An 18,748-nucleotide genomic window follows, 5' to 3' on the forward strand; every position below is an offset into this window, starting at 1 on the left:
GAACCTGCTGCGAAAGAATACATGGCAATGGTGGCTGAAATTATTGAGAAGAAGATGTGGAATGGAGTAATGGGAAATCCGACGTACTGGTAGTCAATAAGAACTGAGTCCAAGCTAGAACCAAACCAAGGGGGAGATTGAAGGATCCAGTAAATGGTTTGGTCTAGGCTTTCAGTATATTTGGTTTAGAATGAGTCTGTAATTGTGTTTAAGGGTTGTTTGTTAGTTTTGTTGGACATTTTGTGTTTTTACGAGCGTAAACTGTGTTTACGGTCGTAAACACGTTTACGACCGTAAACCATGTTTACGGTTGCAAACCCAGTTTACGATCTGGTCTTGTATATATAAAGGAGGTGTTAGTCTTTAGTTGGTGTTTGATGCCATTGCGTTTACACTGAGTCCATCAAGTTGTACCTGACGATTTATTGAATATAATCGTGTGCAAGCTTGGTTTCTTTTCATCTTATTCTTCTTGTGTGATTGATTGTTTCTTAACTACTGGTAAAGATCCATATTTGGACCTTAAAAATACCTTTTAACTGCTCGCGGTATGGGGAATCTGGTTTCAAAGGCCGCATAGGGTTGTTAGATCTCAAAACAGCTTAAATGCCAAAATGGTCCTACCCTCCGTTGTTTCATGTCTGGCCCCTGTCTGTACATAGTAGTTGAAAAGTATTTTTCAAAACTTATAAAACAATATCACTCGTAAGTATAGAATAAAAAGTAGTTGCAATAAATATTAGACTAAAATCTAGTGGTAGTAATACTAGGCTTCGTCGAAGGAAAAGACGATTGTTAGAAGCAAAGCTTTGTGTTCTTGATATTTATGCTGGATGAACGATTTATACATATTTTAATTGATTTAAATTGTATATGTAGTTTTATACCTATAAGTATATTGGGTAAAGATGGGTAGATGAAAGATGAGAGGAATGATGAGAGATGAAAGATGATATAGACGATGACAGGTGAAAGATGATGAGAAGCGATGACCCAAGTGATGGCCCAGTCATCTAGCAGAGTATAGATGACAACCACAGACTATTTGTGACATCCCCAAATTAATGGTCATTTTTAAAAAATTATTTATGCTTATTTAAAAATCCGAGTATCCATTTTAAAGAATAATATTGCGGAATTTGTTCCCAGAAAACATGATAAAGATATTATCAAAGCATTTCCGAAGACTAGTATATTGTTTATATTAAAACATTAAGATGTCATCGTCAATACAAAAACATAAGCATAAACAGACCTTACTTTCATTTACACTAATGATTTACATCTCCTTTAATCTCTCAGTGTAATGTATCTTCGTAGTGACACTTGTGATACAAATAAATTGAGTGGGTCAGGGAAACATGGTGAGTACATAGGGTTTTCAACCCACAATAATATAGTTAATTTGTTTCTTCACATATTTCATGTCAAACAATTAACCCAATTACCCATCCCCATTTTCTTTATTTATTCTTCCCTAAAGATTTATCCTAAGGGTCATCTCCTACATCGTATTTACCTCTCATCACCTTACATCGCATTTTCTTATATGTTTGTTGCTAAGGACTTTTCCTAAGGATCATTGCCTACATCGCATAGACAGTACTGATTCGGGGATTACTCCCCCAATACGGGTCTAGTATGGGTTAGAGTATCATTGCATGAATACGTAGTTACTACATCGCCTGAACTCGTAATTCATAACCTATAGGTTATAAGCCTGCCGGTGTTTCCACATGACTTGTTTAGATTAGTCAGTGGTCGCCATCTATACTCTGGTAGATGACTACATCGCAACATCACAATATCGTAGGTCAAGGTTATGGCATCTCCTCTCATGTCGCATCACTTATTTATCATCACCGATCTATCATCACCGTTTTATCATCACCTATCTCGCATTACCGATCACTACCCAATACATATTTTTAAGTATATGATACTTATATTATTAAATCAGTTAAACATCATCTCATAATATCTTATCTAACACATAACGTTCTTAGCACAGATATTAAGCACATAAGCATGTAATTATCTAGATAATTAATATCTATGTGTAATATGAAAGTAACTATGCACTCACGTGTTAAAGTGATGATTCGTAATTCGGACAGCGCTTTGCTTCTAGCAATTGTATTTTCCGTTGACGTAACCTAGTGTCATTATCACTAAGTTTTATTTTAATATTTATTCCAACTAATTATTAGTCTAGATTCATCATTAACTCAAAGTCTACTTTCATGATCTATCAATTAAGGAACAACCAGGTAGGCTCATAATGGAGGTAGGGTCCGTATGGTATAAGAAGTATACTGTTTGGAAATCCCACTTTAAACACCTCACTAAATTATAGCCTAGACAACATCCCATAAGTAGATCAATCAGTATAATGACTTGGAATCACTGATAAATCTTGTTTATAGGTTCATAATAACAACAATGAACTTAAACATAAGTTATACTTAAAGTATGGTAAGCATAACTCACTTACTAGGGGTTTTAGCGAGCAATTGGGCTCTGCATGGGCAAAACTTCTGAGCCGAAGGCTCTTCGTCTCGGGGCTTTTCGGCACTCTAGGACTTGCTTCTAGCACCTAGTAGGTTCTAGGGAAAAGCCTAGAGAGTTTGGGGGTATTTAGGAGAGAAATGTTAGAAAGGTGTGGAGAAGTGCAGTGATTTGCGCCTCTAATTATAGGTTGTCTAATGGACGAACATTGAGCGTTCTCTTGTTGAACGTTGGGCGTTCCCATGCCACATGTCACCATCTGGTGGCAAGTCGTGGTGAGGAAGCAATGGCTCAAATAGCACCACGTGTCACTCGCAAATTACTCCAAAAACCAATTATCTTCTAAAATCCATAACTTTCGTATATGATCTCCGCTTTTTACATTCTTTATATCCACGCATAGGTATCAACGGGATCTACAACTTTCATTTAGACTCCGTAGGCTAATTTCGATTTTATTTTTAAACTTAAATTTTAAAAGGCTTAGACAGTTAAAGTCCGTTAAAAATTCATAACTTTCGCATTTGACGTCCGATTTCGAATGTCTTTATATCGTTGAGCTCCTATTAATGAGATCTTCAATTCTCATTTAGGTTTTGTAGGCTAAAAATCGATCAATCTAAAATTCAATTTCCGGGTTGTGCACTACTACGCTAAATCTTAGAAAATTCATAACTTCCTCAAATGAAGTCAAACTTGGACGTTCTCTATATGCACGCTCTCAGTTTAACATATACTACGACTTTCGTTTAGATCACTAAGGGTAAAAAGTAGCTTATGAAAAATTCACTTTTTACGATACGCAACACCGTTCCGGTTTTGTCACAAAACTTCGACGGGTCATAACTTCTTCGTTATAAGTCGGATCTCAGTGTTCTTTATATGTACGGAATCCTTGTGACATATACTATAATTTTCTTAAGATTATTTATTCTAAATAATCTTATATCAAAATGTTATTTTTAACACTCATTGTCTCTAAATTTACTAGCCCGAATCTGCGGGCGTTACCCTATTCTGGACAATCTAGTGGAACGCTAGCAGGCTCGCAGCATGTAGGTTTTGTGAACGATGTGTTCACCAGATGTACTCTAAAAACCCTAACAATTATGTACTTAGTGCCTTATAGATGAACATTGGCAGCTATGGACTTAGTGTCTTACAAATGAACATTGGCGGCTATGGAATTAGTGCCTAACAGATAACATCGGCAGTTAGTACCTGTTATATAAACCCTGGCAGCGATGGACTTCATGCATATTCCTTAGGACAATCCCTAGGAATAAATATTGAGGAATAAACTATTCTTAAGGAAGATACTTAAGAATAAAGAAGATAATAGGGATAGGTAATTGGGTGAATTGTTTGATGATGAAACATAATAACTTTATTATTGTGGGTTGAAAACTCTATGTACTCACCAGGTTTCCCAACCTGACCCACTTAGTTTATTTGTATCACAGGTGTCGATACGAAGCTACATTACACTGAGAGACTAAAAGAGATGTAGATCATTAGTGTAAATGAATGTAAAGTTTGTTTATGCTTATGTTTCTGTATTGACAATAACATCCCAAAGTTTTAATATAAACAAAATACATTTCTTCGAAAATGTTTTGATAATATTATTATCATGTTTTTCTAAGAACAAATTCCGCAATACTACTTTTTAAAATGGATACTCTGATTTTTAAAATAAACATAAATAAAAATTTTAAAATGACCATGAATTTGGGAATGTCACACCTCACGTGAACCATAGTAATTTGGACAATGCGCCAATATTTGAGGTCCTCTGTTAGCGGGAAGCACAAGGGTTAGTCCTATTGAGGATTTGCCATATCATCATCTTTGTTGATAAGCTTTGAAAAAGTTGTGGGGTAAGTCAAGTTGTGTAATTATGAGAAAATTTTTAGATATGATATTTTGGAAAATGATGATTTTCATGGACATAATTAATTGATACCAAGGGTGTTTATAATTTTGAAAAATCCTCAAGTGAACAGTTATAAACACAAAATTATACATCTTTTTTCGTTGGATTTTTTATTCTACCACTTATTATTTTGAGGATGGTGTTGAAAATTCATGATTTATTTGAATCTTTCGCGGGAGAAAATGGAGTCCTTGTTTTCATAAAGTATATATTGTAGGGATGTTTTAGTATTTAGCAACTAAGGAATGTATCATTAATGTTTGTTAAAGATAAAATTGTGTTATGTGGCTCATTTTTTACTTTATGTGCTTTATGTCAAAAAAATTCTTTAAAGTTTTAATTTTTTTTAATATTTTGATGCTCATCTAAACTTTAATTTTGTGTTCTACTTATTCGGTTTGTTCAAGTTCTTTTTTCTTGAAGGCAAAGAAATGTTCAAGCTCGGTAAATTTGTTTAGATGCATTTTATGCATCATTTAGTGTGTTTATTTCATGTAAATGCATTGCGTTTAGGTATTATAATCCGTTCATTTTGACATTTCTAGGAGTATATGTGGATTAGCGGAATCCTATAATGTGCACAATGTTTGGATGATTTGTAGGGTGTTGGAAGTTGGACTATGCTATAGATAATGTTGGGAGATAGTTCAATTTTCAAGAAGATCGAAGCAAGACCGAGAAAGTTGGAAATTTAGAAGATTCAAGTCATTCTAGAGAATTACTCGATCGAGTTACCCTCTCTGGTTGACTCGGTCAATTCACTATTTGCCTTTGAGTCGAATCGGTCGAGTTAGGACAACTAACACTTTTTGGGTGTATAAATACATTTTTTTATCAAATCTCTGAGAACTCTCGATTTAGGATAAAGCAAGACGATTTTAGAGGAGAAAAACTTCAAAGATGCCACTTGGGAGCAACATTTTGGTATTTTTATCAATTTAATTACACATTACAACAGTTAAATTATGTTTTTTATTCTATGATTTTAGACATGAACAACTAAAACCCCTAATTTTATGGTTTCTAGTTCGACACTCGTTTATGTGTGGTTGATTGCACTGTATAAAAATTTGGTTTATTTTTAGTCTAATTGTACATGTTTTGTTTGATTTAAAATACTTGACCCTATAGTTTGTTTAATGAATGGTCACTTGAGTTACGTTGATTCTAGTAAAGTTATTTAATTCATAAGATATGTAATTGTTTTATGAATTAAACCTAGTAGCAAACAATAAATTGGTTCTTTGTTTGGATTTATTTTCATTGTAAACTTAAAATCACATGTTTTTATACTTTCAAGCTAATGAAAAGTATTAAACATAGTGGGAAATACTTGTAATAAACTTAATGCAACTTTGCAATTGAATCTAAGAGCTTGTTTAGATTTAGTTAGTAAATTCAGGTTTAGTTAAAGATATTGTTTAACTAAATAATTTGATATTATAGTTTGTTAGTATTGTTTAATATCAAGTTAGATTAATAACGATTCACATGTTAATTCATAATCAACTTGCACTATAAATGAAACATAAACTGAAAACTATAAGCACGAAACTTAGTGAGTTCCCCAAAATACCACATATCATACATAACAAACACATAATGAGCCCCGCCCATCATCGAGCATCGATCGGAACAGATTTATCAGTAAATAATGGGCCCCGCCCGGTATACATACAAACACATAAACACATGCAAGAATCACAAAGATAAATAGCATACAAGATAGTCATCAAGCCCCGCTTGGCATCGGGCCCCGCCCCATATACATATTAGAAAACATACATGCATAGTCACACAGACAACTAGCATCCTAAACATAATAAACCATGGGCCGGCATTGGTGCCTTCGACCCGCCAAACACAATGAGGAAACTTACCTCAATGCTACCAAATATCTCAGATAAAATCTCGGACTGCTGATCCGGAAAATCCTCGCGCGAGCATCATCAATAATACCCAATTAATACTAGGGTCTTAATCCAAAATCAAGAATCAAGACCACTTGTATAATATACATAGTAAAAGACCATTTTACCCTTTTTCCTACTTGGCCTAAACCAAGGCCCAACCCAAATTTTCCAAAAGCCCAAACTCCTAAATAGTACCCAAAGCCCATTATGGCCCAATCTAAGAAGACCCGATATCCAAAAATAGCCCAAAGTCCAGAAATTAACCATAGGAGTTAAGGGGCCAAGCTTAAATCGAAACATAGCCCAAATAACCCAAGTCCACAACTCATTTGGCCCACAGACTAGCATACGTGTGGTGTACCAAGCTCGTACACCCTATGTACGAGATTGATCCAGAAGTGGGCACGCACCCCAGTACGCTCAGCGTACCCAGGAGTACACCCCGTGTACTGGCATGCATACGCGATTGATCTGGAAGCGGGCTCGCACCTCAATACGCTCAGCATACCTAGGAGTATGCCCCGCGTACTGGCCTGATCTCAACCCTTTGGCCAAACGACTTAATCACTTCAGAACTTATCATCTAATTCACAAAATAACCTCGTATTAAGGTCCTAACCCATAAAGTTGAAGACTTTAAGCCTTTGCATGGCTAAAAACACCCCAAGGTCCAATTCTAGCATCTTAGCTCCACAAAGAGAAACATTAACCTTGCATGGTTGAACAAAACCCAACAACTTGTCATTTTTATAAACTAGGGACTTCAGAAAATCCTAGATCTATCATCCCAAGTTGTTGGAGTAGCCCATACTCCCAAACACAGCTTAAAAGACCCAAAAATGCATAAACAAGGCCCTAAACTAGATCTAGCATACGAAATCATCAAGTTGAGAGCTTTATATCTCAAATGGCTTGCAAAGTTGATGATGGTTCTGGATCTACAAGCTCAAGCCACACCAAGGCAATCTCCAAGTGTTCTTATTCCTTCAAATCACCAAAAACACCACCAAAACTCACTTCCAAGCTCAAAACTCACAAATGGCACTTAGGGTTTCGCTCTTAGGCTATAGGGGAGTGGAGGCTGACCAAAATATATAACCAAGTCAACATAAGTTGTTTAAATAGGGCACAAACCCTAAAAATTAGGGTTTGTCCCTACTTAGCGTACGCCCAACGTACATGGGCGTATCTGCAACCAACTAATGAGCTAGTATGCCCAACATACTCATAGAGTACGCCCAGTGTACTCATAGAGTACGCCCAGCATACTCGACTAGGGACTAAAATGAGAAGAATTTACATTAAGGGTTAAAAAGGAACATACCATTAAGTCTCGAATGTTACACCAACCCCCTTTTATCATTTAGTTACTATGGCAACACAATGTATCTTATGCAAAGATATATTTAATTTCATTATTATACCACTATTAATGTGTGGCAATCTAGCAACCCTCCCCATATCAACCAAAATAACTCATGCAACATACAAACATAACAATTTTTGTGCCATAAAACATTGATACACATCCCTATTGGTGGATCTATATGGCAACCAATGAGGATATGTGTCCTTAGTCCGTTCAAATCAAAGGTGTATTTTTATATAACAATATTTGTATGTCAAATGTTGTCATTGATTGTGTAAATATTTAGATGAAAAGATTTTATAGGTCCGACAATGTGCAATAAGCGGATGATAAGCTTTATAAATCCAACACTATATCCCTCATTATATTTCCAACAAAAAGTTACCGAGTTGACACCCTTACATCCTTTTTGCCATAGCCTTAATCAATGTGAAACAAAAAGATTTAAGCAAGCATCCTTTTGCATGCAACCATCTATATTTTTTCTAGTTTCCCTTTGACCAACCAATTACTACTTACTTGGATTTTTTAAAACGAGTTTACTAGATTATTGTGGGAGGTGATTCATTAACTTAAGAAATTGATTCATCCACATAAGATACAATATTTTTAGAGGGGCGGGATTTGAAGCTAATAAGCACAACATTGAAAAGAGTATAAGTGGAGATAGTGTAGGCAAAAGCAAATCAAATTCCCCTTTCAGGTTTGATTCCAAGTTGGATGCGTTCAACACTCCAAAATAATCTCTTCCTTTTATTTTGCTGAGCCAAGTTCTTTTTGCCACCTTATATTCCAAAAGACCTTAATTTCTAATTCATCAAGAATGTATTCCTTTCAATCTTCAAACTCAATATATTTATAAATTAATCAGATACATAGATTCGTACGTATTTAGTTGTCTTTGTTTAAATGGTCAATTCTTATTTAAAACAATCTGATCTTCATGGATTCGAATCTCACACTATTAGATTGTCCTTCACAAGTTACCACGATGCATAGTTCTCCTGCTTAATTTCACAAATTATCGGATAATTGTTTTTGTTGGCTTGTGGAAAAAGCCGACATGTCATACACTTCATGAATCTCAATAATCACTAAACCTGTACCTAGGATACGTTTTTGCACATGGGCAGATTTTTTTTATAGCTTTTATAAAAGATTATATATAATATAATATAACAATGATTGAATGATGATTATATATATCTAGTTATTTTATAAATATTAGGATTCAAGAAAAAAGAAAAGCAAAAGGTAGAAAGAAAACACCATAGAACATCACTGATGCCCATACAAATTCGATCCATCTATGATGGGAGGGTCCAACAACGTCGTAGCTTGGTGTCCACTTCTCCAAAGTGAAAATATACTTAACTTTTTCTTGAAATAATAAATGAATTTGTTCACGTGGATATGGTTGTCAAAAATACAAATCAATATATATATATATATATATATATATATATATATATATATATATATATATATATATATATATATATATATATATAATATTATATAATATTCAGTTCACATGTAGATGTGGGTTTGTTGGTTGTTTGCATCACATAATTAATGATTTAATTGATTTATTTCTTACGTTAGAATCAGTTTAAGTAAAACAAAAATAATAAATAAATAGACTTTTTTTTATTTTAATGACGTGTAATAAGAGAGAACTTGTCTCATTGCATGATTAGAAACAATCCTCGACACCTTGGGACATCTGGTTTGATCCATGATTGAATCATCATGTTATTTCGTTTTTGAAAGATCCAAAAATCGATACGTCTAGTAGTTAATGAAACTTTTTTCATTGTCGATAATTGATTGGCCTAGACAGGTTTTAAAACTGTTTACATCATAATGAAAATAATATTTATATCTTTTATACAGATAAAAGAACATAAGTGAGTCCAATACATAAACACAGAACGTGTTTTCTCATGTCGTGTGTGACAATCAATCATAATGGCATAGGCTGCCAAAAGACATACCACTTAAACGAACAATCTATGCATAGAGTTCGTTGAAAAACCCTAATAAATTACTTTTTTCTCATATAGGACATAGAAACCCTTTTAATAATATTGGAAATAATTTTAATAATATAAAATTCAAAAGAAATTGGATTTTGTGTATCTAAGCACGTGCAATTGCACAGATCGGTGGATTTGTACATTGACTGCATCATTAGTGCACCAAGGGTCCGACCCCCGTGCATGGGTCCTAACCCACCCTAGCTCATCTACAAGATCATCATTTAGATCCACACATACATCTTTAAGATCAACTCTTTTGCACTTTTTCACTAGAAACATGGTGTACTGTGTTTTATATGGAGTATACTAGAACCAATTCATACGTCGACAAAACAAAAACTCATTTAAAAATGTGGATCAAGGTGGGACATGGGATTGCTTTCGATCTTTTATCTATGCAAAAGGCATATCAGTATTTAGTCCAGTCCAGTTCAGTCTAAAAGACATATCAGCATTCAGTTCAGTCAAGTCCAGTTCAGTCCAGAAGACATATCAGTATTCAGTCCAGTCCAGTTCAGTCTAGAAGGCATGTAGTGATTGGAGTGGAGGATACAGTGTAAGAGTGAGTCGCATATTCTAGGATTGTGGATTTGACTCAAAGTTAAATTAACCTTTAAAAGAGTGAAGAAGGAGAGATTAGAGAGGCATCTTTGGTTTGAAGCCGAGAATGTCACTTCTTCAAGGAAAGATAGAGAGATTCCATTGGCCCATTCCCTTGTTTTAAATCGCAACACTTAAGCCTCTGGTCTGGTCCATTTATAGAATATGACATGAAATCACCACCCCATTAAATTTCTTATATCCTAATTCCATTCCCCTCCACTCCCAATTCCAATCCTAGGACCATCACCTCAAATGCATCATATCTCACAGCCTAATGTCCACCACTTGAATTAAACCAAAAGCCAAAAAAAAAAAAAAAAAAAAAAAAAAAAAAAAAAAAAACCACGAAAACCTCGTGAGATTTCACCACCCACCAATCCATACTTGATACTTGTACTATATATAAACTCCTTCCTTCACCCATACTTTTTACCATTCACCGCCATGCTACCACCACCACCACCACCCTCCTCCTCCTCCTCCTCCTCTTCCTTTCTCTGACACCAGAATGTCATTTTCCGGCAACACCACCTTCCTACGATGCTTCAAGTTCGACGATTTCCCAACCGGAAAAACCACCGGTTTATACTCCAGCGATATCCTCCCGTCTCTCGGAGCCAATTTTAACCGCTCAGTTTCACTACGGAAATACACAGTTTGCCCTTTCGATAGACGTTACAGGTGATGATGCCGCCATGTTGACTTTGGTCAAACCACCACTTTCCACCACCTTCTAACCATATTTTTCTTCTTAATTAATTCTTGTTACTTCTTCAGGGCCTGGGAGATGTTTCTGATTATTTTGGTAGTTTATTCGGCTTGGATTTCGCCATTTGACTTCGGGTTTCTTGACGATAAAGAAGGCACCCTACGGATCTTTGACAACATTGTCAATGGCTTCTTTGCCATTGATATTGTTTTAACCTTCTTCGTGGCGTACCTCGATTCTCAGTCTTATGTTCTTGTTGATGATCACAAGAAAATAGCATTAAGGTCAACAACCAAACATGCCATGATTTTAACAACTTATTTTTTGTTAGTTGGTTATAACATCCTACTTTCTTTCTTTCTCATTACAATAGTACTGGAGTTCGAAAAATCTACCCAATTATATATTGCTATGATTTTGGGTAGATTTTTCGAAACACAATAATGCAGTAATCGAAAGAAATGAAAATAGAATGGTATATAAAACAAATAAATAAAGTATTATAATGCAAAATTACCAATGAGAAAATGTTGGCATTGTGAATTGTGATATATAGGTACCTATCAACATGGTTCATTTTCGATGTTAGCTCAACTGTGCCATTTCGATCTCTTAGCCTCCTTTGCACAGATCGTAAAAGTGAGATTGGGTTCCAAGTACTCAGCATGCTTAGATTATGGCGTCTTAGAAGAGTTAGCTCTCTTTTCGCAAGGTAATTAATTAATGTGTTTTTTTTTTTTTTTTTGGTTTTCAATAAGCTATAAATCAATCAAAGGGTGAGAAAGTATTAAGTGTTTTTTTCTAAAAAAAACTTCCCTACTTTTAAAGCACAAAAATCTTCCAAATTTAGGTATACCCAAAAACACACCAAGTGACAAAAACCTTTATGCTTCAATTCAGGCTTGAGAAGGATATCCGCTTCAACTATTTTTGGATCCGTTGCACAAAGCTAATCTCGGTATGAGACGTGACATTTTTAAATTTTAATTATAAGAACAAGGGCGAATTAGTCCATTCTGAAAATTATCGTTTGCTTAATTATCTCGACTTGAAAATTAGGTGACTCTCTTCGCAGTTCACTGTGCGGGATGCTTTAACTATTTGATAGCGGATAGATATCCGGACCCACGTAAAACTTGGATCGGTGCGGTTTATCCGGATTTCAAAACAGATAGTATTTGGAACAGGTATGTGACGTCACTGTATTGGTCAATTGTAACTTTGACCACAACTGGTTATGGAGACTTCCATGCTGAGAATGCAAGAGAGATGTTGTTCGATATTTTCTATATGTTGTTCAACTTGGGATTAACAGCTTACATCATCGGGAACATGACCAATCTTGTCGTTCATTGGACTGGCCACACCAGAGATTTTGTACGTTCTTTTTTCTTTTTTTATTAAAATATTGTATTTTGAAAAAAAAAATCTATCTGAAAATATATCCAATTATAACAGTGAAAATCGTTTTTTTGTATTTGGATGTTACTTTTTTTTAATCCTAAGTTTACTTGTGGTGTAGAGGGATAAGGTGAGTGCTGCTTCAGAATTTGCAAAACGGAATCATCTTCCTCCACAGATAAAAGATCAAATATTATCTCACATATGTTTGGATTATAAAACGGAGGGATTAAAACAGCAAGACACTTTAAACTGTTTGCCAAAAGCAATCCGTGCAAGCATTTCACGCCATCTTTTTTACCCAATTGTGCAAAACGTTCATTTGTTTCGTGGTGTTTCCCATGAGTGCCTTTTCCAGCTGGTAATCTTCTTTTCTTAGTGTAAAATGACAACACTGGACACGATTGGACAACGTAATTTTCAACAACAATGAGGGCATTTATGTCTTTTGTACAAATCAAAGACTCAGAATGACGCCCATTTTTGTTCCATTGACATCTGTTTAAGTTCAAAGCACATCAAATACAAATACATTACAAGACCATCATGTTTTGTTGTGCCTTGATAATATTAATACAAATTTCTCAGGGTTAATAATGTAATTTTACAATGTTGTGAAAAGGTTTCTGAAATGGAGGCGGAGTACTTTCCATCAAAGGAAGTTGTGATTCTACAAAACGAGACTCCAACGAATTTGTACATACTGGTTACAGGAGCAGTGGTAAGTGAACTTAATTAATAAATTAATAATCGTCTCATTTTTTTTAGAAACTAAAAAAAAAATGAAATTAAATGGTTTGGTAATTTATTTTCCTGTGGCAGGATATAATTGCACATAATGAAGGCCAAGATCAGGTATAGTATTCCAATTGTACTGATGTTGATGGGACATATAGTGCAATTTTTTGTCCCATCAATCTCAAAAGACATGATGTCCTTATCCACATCATTGAAAAAGACGTAAATGCCCTTGTAGGTGGTAGGAAAGGCTGTGTCAGGAGAAATGTTTGGTGAAACTGGAGTTTTATACAATACGCCTCAGCCATTCACATTCCAGACAACTGAGATTTCTCAGATACTACGGATGGAGGGTTCTGCATTACTCAGGATTATTCACACAAATACACAAGATGGATTCATCATCATGAACAATTTTTACATGGTAAGTAATTTACCATTTTAACCCTAGGAAAGGCCACTTTATCAAATATGATCTTCTAAACAATATGTATAACTAACTGTCTGTTTGTTTATTAACAGAAACTAAAAGGCCTGGAAAGCTTTGGACATGCTAATCAAGCTTTGGTTTCTAGCGAGTGGTCAAAAGTGGAGAATTCTTCCACTGATTTACATAATTATACAAGTGATATAGACTATATAGATTCAGATGATATAAAAAACCAACAACAGATGAACAATTTTAGACAAAATAAGAAGGAAATGAATGTGAAAGTCAATTTACCAGCAGAAGAAGGTCAAACGGCTCTTCATGTTGCTGTGAAGAAAGGGCATTTAGAAATGGTGAGACTTCTTCTAGAAGGAGGGGCAAATGTGAACAAGCCGGATTTACGAGGGTGCACACCGAAAACTTTAGCTCAACAGCAAGGAAACAAAAGCATATATAACCTCTTAATAAGCCATGAAAATAAAAGAAGCGAACACAAAATAGAATTTGTGGAGCCCGAAACAATAAATACTACAACATACTTACATACAATAAACCGGGACCCGAGTTGTTCCACCTCATCTTCAGAGCCTACAGCAAGCAGTTCCACTTCCACCAGTCAAAAAATCAAAAAGTCAATGAGAAGGGTGACTATTCATGCAAAGTTTAAGATGAAAAAAACATCAGGAAATCAGCTTCCAAAGCTCATAATCTTACCAGATTCGTTAGAAGAATTGTTGATCTTTGCAGGTATGTTCTCTATCTATCTATTGTGAATTAATATTTAATAATCAAATCATGAAACCTAATAGTAGAAAGTTTAATAAAAATGATGATTGATGAATGATGATGTGTGCTTTGACTTGTAGGTCAAAAGTTTGGAGGGTGTAATTTTGTGAAAGTTGTCAACTCGGAGAATGCAGAAGTAGATGATTTGAGTGTAATAAGAGATGGGGATCACTTGTTTCTCCTTTCAAATGATTGTGAATGTAGGGATGATTATAATGTGACTTAGAAGCAATAATATATAATGGAAATTAAATGAATTTCAACTTCAATCAAAATCTAAAAACTTGGATAATCTTAACTCATCATCATTGCCTTCAAAAGCAAACCAGTTACAACAAGAGATATTCTATCTTTTTTTTTTTTTTTATGCGTTCACTGAATAACAATTATCAACATGATCATATCCTATTTGCTTCCCTTTTGAGTAATTGTTGATGTGTACCCATTTTACCCCTGTTGGTGTTTGTAGTTCAACTCAAATGATATAATATGGGTTGTTGAAAGAGGAATGGATTATTCCTTTTTGGTTGTTGTTGTTATGATGGGAATAGGGTGAGCTTCTGTGTTGAAGACAAATTGGGTCAATGGGATAACGTTACTTTCTCCAAATAATAAATATAAATATTTTAGGGTTTCACCCAAGAAAAAAGTCTCCATTTTGTCTCTTCTTCTAGGAGGAAGCATGGTGACATCATCAAGAGAGGTATAGCCACCAGATTCAACCTTTGTGTACTTCTCAAACGCCTCAAAAATTGACCAACCCCATTCACGATATCTAATAATAAAAATTAATATTATATTAGAAAAAAGAATATACATAATCAAGATTAAAAAAAAAAGTAATAATAATAGAACATACTTTGAATCTTCTGTGATGCGATATAGAACAAACAATGATTCAACGGTTTCAGGGCGCAAAAGGTTATGGCGATCAGCATGTTTGATGACAATGTCATGAATATACTCTGAACTCTTGTTTCCTCCATCAAGATTTTCCTCAGAGTAACCCTGATTTATCAAAAAAACAAGTAACATCTGAATAAAAATAAGTCACCACTATAGATCTGTCCAGATTAAGTCTATTGAGTCGAAAAGAAGCAGCACCTGAATGATCTTATATAGACAGGATATGGATAATGGACATGGGAAACAATAAAAAAAAACACTTTTTTTATGAGAAGAAAACATAATAAATAATAAAGAAAAAACAAACCTCTGAATTGAAATAAGCAATCTCTGGAGCCAAACCAGTAGAAGTGACAGAATACATCTCATAGCAAGTTTTAGCAAGATCTTCTGCAAGTTTTAAATTTTCTAGGTCTTCAAAAGTGAGCAGATTTTCTTCCATTGCCTTTGCTTTTGTAATGCCTTTAGTGGCTCCAAGTGCAAGAGTCCCAGGCAAGAAGCAGACCTGAAATTTTGAGATTATTATTTTTTATATATTTAGTTAAATAAATTTCAAAGATTACATTTTTGTAGCATATTAAAAACGAATAACAAACTTTATTTGAAACAATTCCTATGATAAATGAACACCATAAGATGATATATTTTATATATAAAACTTACAAGATGATCCATTTTGGGACTAAAGCCACCTTCAACACCACCAGGCAACTCCCCCACAAAAACCAGCCCATTTGGCTTTGATTTTTTAACAAGAAGATGTTTGACACCTTTCATTGCTTCTTCATACATTTCATGCAAATAACTCCAGTTATTTTGTCTCTGTTGAAGCCAAACTTTGATAAGGTATTCATAATAACTGTCTCCTCGTGAACCTAGTCTAATATTATTTCCAGAAAATTCACCAGAAGAAGGGCTGCAATATAAAATTAAATAATAAGAATAACCACAGTAGAAAAGGACTAGTTAACATTCATACCTAATGTAGATTGGAACAAGTCCTTCAACTTTCGGGAGAGTTTTCATATGTTCCAACACTTTCATTGATTCAACACTATACTTTGGATCACCAGTAAGAAAACTTAAATAATTAAACTCAAGCTGTAAAGTGGAAGCTTCTGAAGTGCTGCTTAACCCATCAGGAGCAGGATGAGCTTTGTGATCTTGCAAAACAACATCACTGAAGGGAATAGCAGTTGGACTTGAAGTGAAGGCAGTTAAAAGAACATCTGCCAAATTCTTAGCATTTTCTAGGTATACAGAAGGTTTAGGTCCATTCTTTGTTGAGTTTGGATTCATTTCACTTAAATGATAAGCACTCAAAAGTCCACCAACAACACGTATGGTTGTTTCAAACAGATTCACTTGACCTTTATTACATATTCTTTCTGGAAGATTCTTTTCAATCCAAGAACCTGCTTCAGAAGCAACATCATCAAGTCTCATGATCATGGCTGTATCTAGAGCATCCACAACAGTAGCACCTAATCCTCCTAACCCATCAATACCCTTTTGACTTAATGGCATAAGTTCATCATAACCCATTGCATACTTTTTGTATCCAGACCATGCATGAATAAATGCCTTTTTAACACTTTCTTGCTTAGCCACCCATTCAGAATCAAGATTTGATTTTGCAGGGTTGTGTGTGGATTTATTGCTGATATTCATTTCATCTGGAGACAAATGAGGTGGAAGCCTGGGTGGTTTTCTCCAAAATCTTTTGACTCCAATGCCACCACCATCCATGATGGAATTATCACCTTGTTTAGACCCAATAGCTCTAGCTACACCACTAGTTACAGAATGGATAGGACTTGCATGAGTGATCACAAGATATGTCAAACCAAAGATCATTAATACAGCTAGAAACTTTCCTGTGCTACATGACATACATTCACGCTTCATTTTATTGGTCAAAAATGTCTGTGAAATGACCTGCATAAATAAGGGATAACCATTAAACATGAAGTGGAAGTGACTGAATAGTGACAGTTAGTTAATAAGTAAAACTCAATAGGAGGTTGAAAAGGGAAAGTGAATCCATGAGTTGTGAGAATCATAAGGTGCTTGGTGATTCAAATCATGCTATTTGATTTGATTTATGATGTAAATGACCCAAAACTCAATTCCAAAATAAAACCTTGATTTTTCATTGCATTGATGAAAGTGAAACGCCCTTGTATCTGCTAATCAAGTGTATTATACAAAATTCTGCTATTAGGTTCGTATTAATCATTCATGAAAATAGTACAGAGATCCTGGATTTACTCACGAATCCACAATCACAAGGTTCAATTCGTGTTATATATGTACACATAATACTTAACTGTTCCAGTAAAATTAAAGCAAATCCATAATTCAATTTGGATTAATCATTCACGAAAACAGCAAACAGATCCTCGATTCTACTCATAAATCCATGATCACTGGCGTGCGTCAATTCACGGAACTTATAGTTTAAACATCAATTTCCCCACCGCATTTAGAACAATATATCAAGCTCAAATAGTTATTCAGCTAAATTCCAGCAAAGATACGAACGCAATCAAAACAATGACAAAATGCCAATAACATACTCAATTTCGATCAAAATCTAAAATTAAAATTCATTTGGGTCCAAACAAAACAAACCGCCTGCGAAATAGCAGTAGACAAAGTCATAGATCCAACTTACAAACAAACATACCTGGAACAAGGATCGTCGACGAAACTTGGCGTTATCGTATTGTATGTCTTTGATAGAGTAGGGCAATGTTTTAGACGACATTAACCCGATGTTAAATGGGAATTGAGAAAAGCTAGGGTTTTAGATTCCAGATCTGTGTTACTATAAATATAATTTATGTGTTAACGTAGGAGCAGGAGTAGGAGATGGAATCCAGTCTAGAGAGAGACTTGGGAGGACGTTTGGTGTTGAAGTTATGTAAGATCGCAAGTCAACGCAAAGATCAAGCTTCTTATATCCGCAAAACAAATTCAAAAGTAGAACGGTTTGATTAATTGATTGGATTAAGATTGGATTGTTTTGGTTTTTTTATTGATTCACAAAACATTGATTGTAAGATCGGATTAATATCGAAAAATTCTATTAAACTCATATTAGTTAGAGGATTGTGTGTACAAATATTTATGAACTTTCGTATAAAAATAATTGTGCACTGTTTGTAATACATGTTTATAGGTAAATTAAAATTTAATTTAAAATAAATGATTACAATTAGTATAAGAAAACATTAATTTGTTTGGTGAAATTCTAAGTCAAAGCTTAGAGGTTCGGGGTTGACTTTCCAAAAATGGAAGATAAGGTATGATTTTTTACTTCACTTATTTAATTAGGCTTTGGATTTAATTTGTAAGATGTTAACATCTTTTGGTTGAATCATAAATTTGAAGACTAAGAATGT

The 18,748-nt window shown here is 34.6% G+C and overlaps 2 protein-coding genes across 2 annotated transcripts; one reads left to right on the plus strand and one right to left on the minus strand.

Moving 5' to 3' along the window:
- Positions 1 to 10,457: 10,457 nt before the first annotated feature.
- On the plus strand, positions 10,458 to 14,692 carry KAT1 (KAT1 potassium channel). The gene is made up of 11 exons (XM_079010084.1): positions 10,458 to 11,052; positions 11,149 to 11,364; positions 11,637 to 11,792; positions 11,981 to 12,038; positions 12,140 to 12,457; positions 12,603 to 12,842; positions 13,104 to 13,202; positions 13,304 to 13,336; positions 13,458 to 13,643; positions 13,742 to 14,396; positions 14,516 to 14,692. Exons 1-11 carry the CDS (start codon positions 10,880 to 10,882, stop codon positions 14,659 to 14,661), a joined length of 2,280 nt encoding a protein of 759 aa, XP_078866210.1. The 5' UTR covers positions 10,458 to 10,879; the 3' UTR covers positions 14,662 to 14,692.
- A 27-nt stretch (positions 14,693 to 14,719) lies between these two features.
- MNS3 (alpha-mannosidase 3) lies at positions 14,720 to 18,285 on the minus strand. The gene is made up of 6 exons (XM_079010085.1): positions 18,031 to 18,285; positions 16,321 to 17,279; positions 16,005 to 16,257; positions 15,649 to 15,846; positions 15,295 to 15,443; positions 14,720 to 15,210 (listed from the first exon to the last, which is right to left on the minus strand). The coding sequence occupies exons 1-6, from the start codon at positions 18,109 to 18,111 to the stop codon at positions 14,949 to 14,951; spliced, it is 1,902 nt and encodes a 633-aa protein (XP_078866211.1). The 5' UTR covers positions 18,112 to 18,285; the 3' UTR covers positions 14,720 to 14,948.
- Positions 18,286 to 18,748: the final 463 nt, after the last annotated feature.

Source organism: Lactuca serriola, chromosome 7 (genome assembly GCF_051521515.1).
Source record: "Lactuca serriola cultivar US96UC23 chromosome 7, Lser_US96UC23_V15, whole genome shotgun sequence".
NCBI classification, from domain to species: Eukaryota; Viridiplantae; Streptophyta; class Magnoliopsida; order Asterales; family Asteraceae; genus Lactuca; species Lactuca serriola.

Coding starts and splice junctions, on each gene's coding strand:
- KAT1 (XM_079010084.1), top strand. CDS start 10,880: ATGTCATTTTCCGGCAACACCACCTTCCTACGATGCTTCAAGTTCGAC. Junction 13,203..13,303: donor TACTGGTTACAGGAGCAGTG/GTAAGTGAACTT, acceptor TTCCTGTGGCAG/GATATAATTGCACATAATGA. Junction 13,644..13,741: donor TCATGAACAATTTTTACATG/GTAAGTAATTTA, acceptor GTTTATTAACAG/AAACTAAAAGGCCTGGAAAG.
- MNS3 (XM_079010085.1), bottom strand. CDS start 18,111: ATGTCGTCTAAAACATTGCCCTACTCTATCAAAGACATACAATACGAT. Junction 16,258..16,320: donor CTTGTTCCAATCTACATTAG/GTATGAATGTTA, acceptor TTTATATTGCAG/CCCTTCTTCTGGTGAATTTT. Junction 15,847..16,004: donor GTCCCAAAATGGATCATCTT/GTAAGTTTTATA, acceptor TCAAAATTTCAG/GTCTGCTTCTTGCCTGGGAC.